The sequence below is a fragment of the Benincasa hispida genome, chromosome 6, assembly GCF_027475165.1.
Source record: "Benincasa hispida cultivar pf3 chromosome 6, pf3_genome.v1.1, whole genome shotgun sequence".
In the NCBI taxonomy this organism is placed as follows: Eukaryota; Viridiplantae; Streptophyta; class Magnoliopsida; order Cucurbitales; family Cucurbitaceae; genus Benincasa; species Benincasa hispida.
Window position 1 is genome coordinate 55,633,030 of NC_143483.1, and position 12,480 is coordinate 55,645,509.

General features: G+C 41.6%; 1 protein-coding gene and 1 non-coding gene across 2 annotated transcripts; one reads left to right on the forward strand and one right to left on the reverse strand.

Annotated features, from left to right (window-relative positions):
- Positions 1-2,522: 2,522 nt before the first annotated feature.
- On the reverse strand, positions 2,523-3,380 carry LOC150035779 (uncharacterized). Its single transcript, XM_090314424.1, has one exon. The coding sequence runs from the start codon at positions 3,378-3,380 to the stop codon at positions 2,523-2,525; it is 858 nt and encodes a 285-aa protein (XP_090170550.1).
- Positions 3,381-11,324: 7,944 nt separating this feature from the next.
- Positions 11,325-11,431, forward strand: LOC150035780 (small nucleolar RNA R71). Its single transcript, XR_016530385.1, has one exon. It is a non-coding gene; the product is annotated as a small nucleolar RNA R71 (small nucleolar RNA).
- Positions 11,432-12,480: the final 1,049 nt, after the last annotated feature.

The window sequence follows — 12,480 nt, forward strand, 5'->3', positions numbered from 1 at the left end:
ATAATACCTATTAACCTTTGACGAATGTCCAGTTGTTTATGCGGTTGTAATGCCACTTTTTGGTTTTTTCCTTATAGATCTTGGCATTTTCGTAGGCGTTCCTTCACCATTCGACAGCTGATTCAGTTGCAGCTTCCGGACTTTCCCCGCACTTGCTAAATCAAATTTCAGCTTCTTGCATGCCCTCATCACCTTATGTTCCAACTCGAGCGGCAGATGGCAAGCTTTTCCAAAGACCAGGGCATATGGGGACATGCCAATTGGAGTTTTATAGGAAGTTCTGTATGCCCATAGTGCTTCATCAAGCTAGGGTGACCAATCCTTCCTGGAGGTATTGACTACATTCTCCAAGATAGTTTTGATCTATCGGTTAAAAATCTCTGCCTGCCTATTAGTCTGTGGGTGATAAGCGGTTGCAACTCTATGGCTAACGTTAAACTTAGTCAACAGGTTGGTGATTATGCAGTTGATGAAGTGAGAGCCCTCATTGCTGATTAAGGCCCATGGTGTCCCATATCAAGCAAAGATATTCTTCTTGAGAAACTTCGCCACTGTGGCCGCATCATTCTTGGCACATGCGATGGCCTCAACCCATTTTGATATGTAATCAACCACGACCAGGATGTAGTGATGACCTTTTAATAGTAGAAATGGGCCCATAAAGTCGATTCCCCATACATAAAATAATTCAACTTCTAAGATTGACATCAACGACATTTCATTTCTTTTAGACATATTCCCCGTTCTCTGGCATTTGTCGCACTGAACAATGTGAGCATGGGCATCCTTAAACAGTGTTTGCCAGAAATAGCCACTCTGTAGGACCTTTGCAGCAATCCGCTGCCCCCTAAAATGTCCTCCGTAAGGGGACTCATGACAAAGCTCAAGAATGTGCTTGACTTCGTGCTCAGGAACACATCGACGTAGAATGTGATCAGGTTCAAGTCAATATAGGAATGGGTCATCCTAGAAATAAAATTTGATGTCATGTCTCAGTTTCTTCTTCTGTTGGTAATTATATTCCTCCGGTACTTGGCCGCAAACTATGAAGTTCACAATGTGTGCATACCATGAAACATTAATGCCCACTGACATCAGCAACTCATCGGGGAATCGTTTTTCAATATCTTTTTCTTTCCCTTGAACCTTGCAATTTTCCAATCTTGATAGATGATCAGCAACTTGTCTCTCGTTGCCCTTCCGATCTTTGATTTTTAGGTCAAACTCTTGGAGGAGCAAACCCACCGTATCAGTCTTGGTTTCGCATCCTTCTTTGTTATCAGGTATTTGTTTTCAGAGTGATCAGTATACACCACAACATTTGTTCTGATTAAGTACTAGCAGAATTTCTCTAGTGCAAATACTACTGCGAGCATTTCCTTTTCCGTGGTTATATAATTCTCCTGCGCATCATTCAACGTTTTATTCGCATAGTAGATAGGATGCAAAACCTTGTCCTTGCGCTGACTCAAAACCGCACCCACAGCATATCCGCCAGCATCACACATCAACGCAAATGGTTGCGTCCAGTCTGGCACAATCAAAATGGGTGCGATGATGAGCACATCTTTCAATGTTTTGAATGCTTCAGTGCACGCATCATTAAATTTATATTCACGATCAGCTTCAAGGAGCGCACTTAAGGGCCTTGTGATCTGGGAGAAGTTGCGAATAAATCTTTGATAAAACCCAGCGTGTCCCAGAAAGCTCCTAAGTGTTTTCACGTTCACTGGTGGGGGTAGCTTGGAAATTGCGTCGATTTTCGCCTGATCAACTTCCAATCCCACCTTCGAGATTTTATGACCCAGTACAATTCCTTCTTCAACCATAAAGTGGCATTTTCCCCAGTTCAGAACAAGATTCGTTTCCACACATCTCTTCAAGACTTTCTCAAGGTTAGATAAACAGGAGTCATAATTATTGCCGAAAACTAAAAAATCATCCATGAATACCTTGACTGACTCTTCCAAGTAATCTGAAAATATCGCCATCATACATCGTTGGAAAGTACCTGACGCATTGTAGAGTCCAAATGGCATGCGACGGAATGCAAACGTACCAAATGGGCACGTGAAGGTTGTCTTATCTTGATCCTCCAGCGCAATTGCAATTTGGTTGTACCCTGAATAGCCGTCAAGAAAACAGAAGAATTAATTCCCGACAAGTCTGTCTAACATTTGATCAATAAACAGGAGTGGGAAGTGGTCCTTTTTAGTGGCCAAATTTAACTTGCGATAATCCATAAAAATTCTCCACCCCGTGGTTGTCCTTGTGGGAATTAATTCATTCTTGCCATTGGTGACGACTGTCATCCCCTTTTCTTTGGAACACACTACACTGGGCTTACCCAGCTGCTATCAGATATTGGGTAGATGACGAGACTATTTCTTTCTTTACAACCTCCCTCATGGCAGGGTTCAAGTGACGTTGCCTTTCTATCGATCCCGTTTTTCCTTCTTCCAGACGAATCTTGTGCATGCAATACGAGGGATTGATTCCTCGAATGTTTGCCACGGTCCGTCCTAAACCTTTACATTGTTTCTCAGGATCTGGATGAGTGCATGTTCCTTCTTCTTCTTTCTTTTCCAATTGGGCTTTGTGCTATGCCACTTCGGAGAGTGAAATGAAGAAAAAGCCTGGCGAGGTAGAAATGATACCGGTAACGTGTTGTCGCCTCCTAAGTAAGCATACTTGAAGTTTACAGGCAAAGAATTCAACTCTAGCACGGGTGGTTCTTCCAAGGATGTCTTAGTGCGTTGCGACGTTCGTTCAGATAACTTGAATGGTTCAAAATTTGATTCAACTTGTATTGCGGCACAATTCTCCTCCCACCTTGCGTCGATTCCAAAATCTTCTTCCTCCAACTTTTCTAGGGGCTCGTGCCAAGGTTCTTCCCGCAATTCCTCAATATATTGGCAATTCTCCATATCACTTGGGCATTTCAACGCATTGAGAACGTTGAACTTCACCTGCTGATTGTCAACCCTGATGGTGAGTTCTTCTTTTTGTACATCGATCAGCGCTCGCCCTGTTGCAAAAAATGGGCAACCTAAGATGATAGGCACTTCTCTGTAAGCTTCGTAATCCAATATGATGAAGTTCGCCGGGAAGATAAACTTATCCACTTGCACGAGTATATCCTCTATTTTGCCCTCGGGATGCGTTATCGATCTATTGGCTAACTGTAATGTAATCGTGGTTGGTCTTACGTTGCCGATATCCAGCTTCTTGAAGATCGACAAGGACATTAGGTTTATACTGGTGGGAATGTTGTTTTGAAACAGCGCACTGCATTCATATGTTAACACAAATGTTTCATTTTCCCCGATCTTTCTTTTGTTAGCTAGAATATCCTTGAGGAATTTTACATGGCTCAGCATCTGTTCCAGAGCTTCTATTAAGGGAATATTAATGTGTAGTTGTCAGAGAACGTCCAGGAACCTCTGAAATTGCTTACTATCATCTTTGTTCTTCAGCCTGGATAGGAAAGGTGGAGGATCCCACCGTACTTGTTTAGTTGGCTGTTCGTTGAGGTCTTATTCTTGCTGTGTTTTATTAATTGGAGGTTGCATTGAATTAGAATTCATGTCTTGCTGAGCTTCATCACTTGTAAATGTACTTACTTCTAAACTGGTAATTTTTCCACTACTGGTTGATTATTCATCATTGACAGTTAAATCTACTGGTTTTATTATTAAATCTAGTACTGGTGGCACAAGGGCTGTTGTTTTACCACTTCTCAATGTCATTGCTTGATATTGCTCTTTACCTCATGGCTTCGATGCTTCTGAACTGGTACCAGGCGCTTTATTTTTCAACTCCATCGCAAGTTGTTCAATCTGCTCTTCCAAACCTTAAGGGAGGCAGCTTGCGATTGTCTAATTGCCTCATTCTTTTCAATATAATGTTTCAATGACGTCTCTAGAGACGAGGTACTGCAAGAGGTATCTGATAAGAACGGTTGGTCATAGTGTGGTATACTTTGAGAATTACCTGGGCTATGGTTTGGATTAATGAAGATAGGAGGATTATCTCGATTCCCTTGATAACTGTTCTGATGAAAACTGTGGCTCCTCTAGTTGTGATTCCCGTCCCAACTTAAAGTTGGGTGATTCCGCTAACTAGGGTTATAGGTGTTGCCAAACGGTTCATTATAGATAGAATATACGGACTGTTGATTCCATGGGCAGACGTCCACTAGATGTCCCTCCCTACATTGAACGTAATTAATTGCGACCATGTGTGTCAACGCATTAACTTGCACTGAACTTTGAGAGAGATGTCTTTGTTGATTAGCTGGTCTAGAGAAGCGAGGTCATTGTGGTCATCTATTCTACTAGTGTGCTCATTGTATCAGTTGATGCATCGACATTTTCTGCTCTTTCTTGCTCCAAACCTCTTTCCTCGAGCCCAGTATCAATCCACTCATCTGAATGTTGCGAGATGCGATCCAAGATGCTCTTTGCTTCCGTATATGATCTGTCCATTAATCCTTCTGCTGCGGAGGCATCAACAACTGCTTGCATTGGTTGGTCTAAGCCATTGTAAAAAGTTTTCATTAGAATGCCATCGGGAATCCCGATATGCGGATAGCTCTTCACTAATTGTCTGAAATGCATCCAGGCGGTGCTCAAAGTTTCGTAACCCTTTTTTCCAAAATTCAACACATCCCTCCGTTTCTTTACGTTGTCAACTGGAGGGAAGAATCTATTCATAAACCTTTCAACCAACTGGTCCCATGCGTTGATCTCATCTGGCTCTAACGACTGAGCCCACCTCTTTGCTTCATCCCGCAGTGTGTACGGGAAAAGATATAATCTAAGTACTTCTTGAGTCACATCAGGCATGGAGAATGCGCTGCACATGCTACAAAGCTTGTCAAATGAGCATGCGGGTCTTCTCCTTGTAATCCTCCGAATTGTCCCACATTCTGAATCATCTGTGGCATAATCGATCTTATCTCAAAGCTTACATTCTCCTCAACCATGGGTCTTGAAATTCCTGGTGAGAAGTTATAAAAATCCGGCGCTGCATAGTTCCTCATAGGAATGTTGCGGTCAGCAGCAAGAAATATGGGGTCTTGCGTTGGCCAATTTTCCCTTTGATTCCTCGCGGGTGCCTCGTTATTATTAGCCATGCTTCTTCACCACTTAATTCGGCTCTGATGTGCTTCTACGCGAATAATACACTTGATCTCTGGGTCCGCTTAGAATTTATGGATCACTCTAGAACTCATAAACTGTCAGACTGCTCTCCGCGATAAACAGCCAGTACAAAGAGATCCGTCTTGCAACATATCACAAACTTATCAATAATAACCGTTACAAATCCCCGGCAACGGTGCCATAAACTTGTTACTCGCATAATGTAATGGGATTTGATGATATGCGATACTACTTCTAGATGTATGCGTTATTAATGGAATGCTTGTCGTATGCTATGCATTGTCACAAATTTCTTTGCGTTGAAACCAAGTATAATTCCACCACAAGTTTCTCGAAGTGATCCGAAGTCGAACACAGGGATTGCATAGTTAATGCATTACGTTCGTGATATATGCGATTGGAGGTTTTTCAATTAATAAAAAGTGTGTGTGTACAGGTATTTAAAATTGCGATAAAGTAAAATTATGCGGTAAAGTAAAGTTGCGATAATAAAATAAAATGCGATAAAAGTAAACCTAAGCTATTATGATACAAGATATAGGATTCTGATACATGATAATGAGATTGAGACTAACTGTGAAGATTATACAAAGGGTCGTGTTATGCGGTGGCAAGTCTTTATGTATGAAACTGAAATAGAAAGGGTAATTAATATAAACATCGCAAGTTCATTAATTGCGTTAAAGATTTAACTACGGTTCCGCTTTCCCTTTGGCGTACACCTCTCGGTGATCGACCGTGTTCCTACATCTCTGTGGTGAAACAGGGATGAACGTAATGAACGCAAGGTTGCTTCCATCTCTAGAAGTACTTCTCGCTTTAGTTAAAGCATTCTTCTAACCTTCTCTCGACAGGCAGAATGACATCTTCACTTCTGCTCTCACAGGTAAAGATGCTGTCTAGCATGCTTTAGCTAAACATATTTATTTCTTTAGCACAGATTAATTTACTTGTTTAATTCATTCTAATTACCAAGGGATTAAGAAAACATCATGGAGAAAGCGATTAATGGAGCAACGGGAATAGACAGAAAGATGGAGATGGAAATGATCATGAAATTCAATACTAATATTTAGCGTCTGATACATGGTGCGAATGATAGAGATTAAGAAGATGAATACAATAGAAGAGTGCCAACGCCTTGACAAAGTTTTGGACGGTGGATTTGCTTGCTGGCGAATGGAGTGAATGGAAAAAATTGAAATGATTTGCCCTGAGACTCACCTCTTGGCCTTGTCTCTTAAATCTTCCCGGATCTTCTCCGATCAGCACTCAGACCAGTCTCTCTCTCAATATACAAATATCAAAGTATGCCCATATCAAGTATATTTTCCAATAGAATTTCAGAGGCTATTTATAGGCTCAGCTTTGACTCTATGTAGTGTGGACCCCACTTTATTGTTTTGGCAGCTCCGGAAATGGTGGAATGAATATTCCTTCTGTTACACAATCAATCCCATCAGAAATGCACAACGATCAGCTGTACACGTGTTTGAAACCTCCGCAATTGCGTTGCTCTTTTGCATCTTCGATCGTTTGCCCGCATGCGGTGTTATTTTTTATTATCGCATACGGTTGAAGTTTCGTTGATTGCAAAGCTCTTGATCAATTTTCGCATGTGTCGTTATTGCATTGATCGTCTATTCATTCTTGAATGATGGGCGCAATGCGTTGTAGATGCATTGTTCTTTTTCTCTTGAGCCATGAATGCATACGGTGACTTGATTTCCTGCAAAACAGACTTGAAATATTCTTTTCTACCATCACAATGGTGTCAGTGGGTGTATTGACAACAATTTATAATTCTTGCATTTCTTAGCTAATTTCCATACAATTGACGCAACTTTCCTCTCTTTTAACCGCAATATCTAAATAAAGCAGTATAAATAACTTGTATTTTTACAAGTTATCAGGCCCATCCGGGACTATGCGTCGCCCAACCTTTATGATTTCTCCCCAAGAATCATGAGGCCAGCCCTAGACAGATCGAGGTTTGAGATGAAGCTGGTTATGCTGCAGATGATTCAGACTAATGGACAATTTGGCGGAAGGCGTGGCGAGGATCCGCACGCCCATCTTCGGAGTTTTATTGAAATATGCAATACTTTTTTGTTCCCAAACATCTCAGCTGAGGAGGTTCAACTAATGTTGTTCCCATTTTTGCTGTGTGACCAAGTAAGGAAATGGGTCTATTCTCTCGAACCAGGGGAGATAACATCTTGGGAACAAGTAGTAGAGAAGTTCATGAAGAAGTACTTCCCCCCGACAGAGAACGCAAGAAGGAGGAAGTTGATTACAAATTTTGAACAAGATATTGACGAATCACTCAGTGATGCCCGGGCTTGGTTTAAAAGATTGGTACGAGATTTTCCGCACAATGGCTTACCCGACTGCTTCCAAATGGAAATCTTTTATTAAGGTTTGAACCCTACATCGCAGACAGCTGCCAATGCGGCAGCAGCTGGAGGTCTGCTTGACAAAACATATGACGAGGCTAAAAATATCCTTGATCGCATTCCGAAGAATCACGAAGACTGGAGGGAAAGCGATCAACGACTTAGAATTAAAGAAGGTGATGCAAGGAATTGGGCCATCTCATCCTTACAAAATCAATTGAATGCGATGATGAATCTGATATAGGGCATCAAAATCAATAGCCCGGGAATGCAACGAGGGCAGGTCAACATAATCGAGCAGACAAGCACAAGTTTGTCGCTTGCGGAGATGCCCATCTGATGGAAGAATGCCCGAGGAATCCACAATCCATATGCTTCGTAAAGAACAATCCTTTCTTCAAGTTTAAACAACTGCTTGTTTGGGAAAGATGCGTTCACCTCCCATTGAATGCGGTCTACTTGAGAATTCTCCAATCTCGATAAATGGTCAGCAACCTGGTTCTCCGTTCCCTTGCAGTCGATTATCTCCATATTGAATTCTTGGAGAAGGAGAACCTATCGGATTAGCCTCAGCTTTGCATCTTTTTTGGTTTATTGCCAAATTGTCGGTGTGAACTATAACTTTGGATCCCAATAAGATTACCGCTAGAAGCTTCTTCTCTGTGGCGGTGTAGTTCGCTTGGGCGGAGTTCAATGTTCTACTTGCATATACGATGGGGTGTAACATTGTCTTTTCCTTCTGTGCTAATACTACCCCCATCGTATAACCGTTAGCATCGCACATTAGCTTGAATGGCTTTGTTCAGTCGGATGCGATCAAAATAGGCGATGTAATCAATGCGTTCTTCAGTACTTTGAATGCATTGAGGCATTGTGAATCAAAGTCAAAAGTTCTATTAGCCTCTAGCAACATACTCAACGATTGAGCTATTTTAGAGAAGTCCTTCACAAATCGTCGGTAGAACCCTGCATGTCTTAAGAAACTCCTTAAAGCCTTCACATTTGCTGGAGGTGGAAGTATTTCAAAGGCCTCAATTTTTTCTTTATCCACCTCTAGCCCCTCTTTTGAAACCTTGTGCCTAAGCACAATTCCTTCGTTAACCATGAAATGGCATTTCTCCCAATTCAGCACCAGATTGGTCTCTTTACATCTTTTTAGTATCCTCTCTAAGTTTTTCAAACAGACTTCATACGTTTGCCCATAAAATGAGAAATCGTCCATAAAGATTTCCATTGAGTCCTCGAGATACTTGGAGAAGATGGCCATCATGCACCTCTAAAACGTGCTCAGTGCATTGCATAATCCAAACGACATGTGGCAAAAAGTGAACGTTCCATATGGACAGGTGAATGTGATCTTTTCTTGGTCTTTGGTGCAATCATTATCTGGTTGTAGCCTGCATACCCATAAAAAAAAATAGAAGTACTCATTCCCTGCTAGTCAGTCTAGTATTTGATCAATGAAAGGTAAAGGGAAATGATCTTTCTTCGTCGCTGCATTGAGCTTCCGTAGTCCATACAATTCTGCCAGCCAGTGACGGTTCTCATGAGGATTAACTCATTGTTTACATTCGGGACTACCGTCATTCCGCCCTTCTTGGGAACGTATTGTACGAGGCTAACCCACGTGCTATCGGCGATAGGGTATATGATGTTGACGTCTAACCATTTAATGATCTCTTTTTTAACAACCTCTTTCATCGTAAAGTTTAATCTGCGTTGAGGTTCGATAGAGCCTTTCTGGTTTTCTTCGAGTCGAATTCTATGGATGCAGTATGTTGGGCTAATTTCTTTGATATTCACAAGCGTCCATCCGATTTCTTTAATATATTTCCTCAGAATACTGAGCAGCGCATTTTCTTTTTCTTCCAGTAACGCAGAGGATATTATTAATGGTAAGGTTTCATTCTGGCCAAGGAAAATGTACTTCAAATGATTTGGCAGCGTTTTCAGCTCCAGGGTAGGTGGTTGCTCTAAGAAAGGTTTCTGTGTTTTTCTCCCTTCATTCAAATTCAACTTTTCGTCATTGTTCACTGTCTCTATTATTACATGGCAGGTTTCTACGGATGCTGTCGCATCCTCTCCTTCATCTTCATCTTCTTCTTCGGATTCTAATTCTTTTTTGCAACTGTGTTCATTGTCAGAACCTGATAGGCCTTCATCTTTAGGAAACTTCATCGCCTTGATGATGTTAAACCTGAGCTTCTTTCCATTGATGCTCATCATGATCTCTCTTTTATGCACATCTATTTCGGCACGACCAGTAGATAAAAATGGTCGTCCCAATATGATTGACACATCTTTGTCCGCCTCATAGTCTAGAATGATGAAGTCTACTGGTAGAATGAATTTGTCGATTGTGACCAAGAAATCCTTCAACTTTCCTTCAGGGTGTACTAGGGACCTGTCTGCAAGCTAGAGAGTCATCGTCGTGGGCGTTAGCTACCCCACATTCAACTGTTTAAAGATTGAAAAGGGCATTAAATTTATGCATGCCCTAAGATCACATAATGCTTGACCGATGTAGATCCCTCCAATTGAGCAGGGTATCGTAAAGCTGCCTGGGTGGTGCATCTTCGGTGGGATTATCGTGTTTGATTTTTGTGTTAATGCCACCATAGCGAATTTTCCTGTGCTTCTTTTCTTCGATCCCATATCTTTCAAAAACTTGGCGTATTTCGGCATCTGCTCTATCGCTTTTGTAAATGGAATATTGATGTGTAGTTGTTTTAATATTTCTAGGAAGCGATGATACTGACCTTCGTCGTTTTGCTTCTTTTTCAGTCTTTGCAGGAATGGTGGTAGTTGTAATTTCACTGTTCCATGGTTTAGAGGCTTAAAGGCGGTCGCAACTTCAGGTTCCATCATCTCGGGCTCTTCTGATTCATTTGGCATCAACGGTTTCTTTGATTCCATTACATTTGGATTGGTCCTGCTAGGCTCCTTCCTTTCTTTCGCTGTTGTCATTCCACTTCGCAGGGTGACTGCTTGGCAGTGTTCTTTCCATGTGTTTTTCAGGTTGCGTGGGAGCTCAGTTGAGCTCGGCAGTGTTCCCTGCGGTTTATTTTTCAGCTCTCCTACAATTTGTCCTATTTGGATTTCTAGATTACGGATGGAAGTCGCCTGGTTCTAGAGGACCGTCTCATTTTTTTTCGATGTACTGTTTTAACAGGTTCTCTAGAGAGGATGATGGCAGTGCTTGAGAGCTATTGGCTTGTTGTTGCTGTTGACCATTAGTTTGTTGGAAAAATCCTTGTGGTCCTTCTTTTTACGCCACAGGTTAGTAACCTTGTTGTTGGTTATTTTTCCAAGCAAAATTAGATTGGTCTCTCCACTCGGGGTTGTATGTATTTGAGAAAGGGTTGTTCTTGACAAAGTAGATTGACTGCGGGTTTCGTGGACACTCTTCAATCGAATGCGATTCTCCACATGTAGCACAGTTGGTGCTTGTCTGTTCTTTTGCGTTGACTTGCCCTCTTTGGGCTCCAGGATTGTTGATTGCGATGCCCTGTAACAAATTTATCATCGCATTCATCTGATTTTGTAAAGATGCGATGGCACCATTATTTGCGTTACCTTCTCTAGGTTTTACTCGTTGATCGCTTTCTTGCCAATCCTCATGATTTTTCGATATGCGATCAAAGATGTTCTTTGCCTCATTATAAGTCTTATCTAGCAGACTACCTGCTGTTGCCACATTGGCAGCTTCTGCGATGCAGGATTTAATCCATGGTAGAAAATTTCCATCTGGTGCCAATGCGGCAATCCATTGTGTAGGCAGTCTCGCACTAATCTCTTGAACCTCGCCCACGCATCACTGAAAGATTCATCTTCTTCTTGTTCAAAATTTATGATTAACTTCCTTCTTCTGTCATTCTCTATAGGAGGGAAATACTTCTTCATAAACTTCTTGACAACATGTTCCCATGAAGTTATCTCTCCTGGTTCGAGGGAGTATGCCCATTTTCTTGCTTTATCGCATAACGAAAATGGAAATAGCGTAAGTCGAACTTCTTTAGTAGAGATGTTAAGGAACACAAAAGTGTTACAATTTCAATGAAGCTTCGGAGATGGACGTGCAGATCTTCGCCATGCCGTCCACCGAACTGTCTGGCTGTCTGGATCATTTGTAACATTACTGGCTTCATCTCAAACCTTGATCCATCCAAAGCTGGCCTCATGATTCCTAGGGAGAATTCATACAAGTTAGTTGATGCATAGTCTCGGATGGGTTTATTGCAATCATTCACTAGGAGGATAGGATTTGCCATTATGTTGTCTGCATTCGCGGGTTGTTCTTTCGGTTGTTCAGCCATTCTGAGAGTTCTTCTTTGTTGTCGGCGTCTATTTCTCTGTCTTCTTCGAAATGTTCTTTCGATCTCTTAGTTGTAGTTGGGCTCAGGAGCGTGTCCTTCGCTCATGCGACGCTTGCTTCTTCCCTTACCGAAGGAATGGCAATGCACAGAGGTCGAAAATTGCAAAGAAAATCAAAGAGGTTTGCTGTTAGTGTAATATATACTGTAGTCCCCGGCAACGGCGCCAAAAACTTGATGCGTGTAATTATGATGTGTTTTATGAGTGATCATGCAAGTTTTCCTAACAAGGCTCAAATATAAACCTTCTTAGGTTTCCTGGTAAGTCCAGGGTCGAACACAGGGACTACTAAGTTGATATGTGACACTCTTTGATTCAATTGCAGTGGTGAAAATAATGAGGTGAATAGTGTTTTAATCTAGATTTTTCCTATGCGATGGAGTTGAACGCAGAGTTGATGAAAGTGTAGAGTTACATGAGTATGCAATGAAGGTGTTGAGAAGGGGTTTAGCTAACATTTTCTAAGATTGTGCACAAGTTATGCAATCATGCTACACACAGATATTAGTACTACATTTCTCAATGCAAAATGCCATAATTCTTAT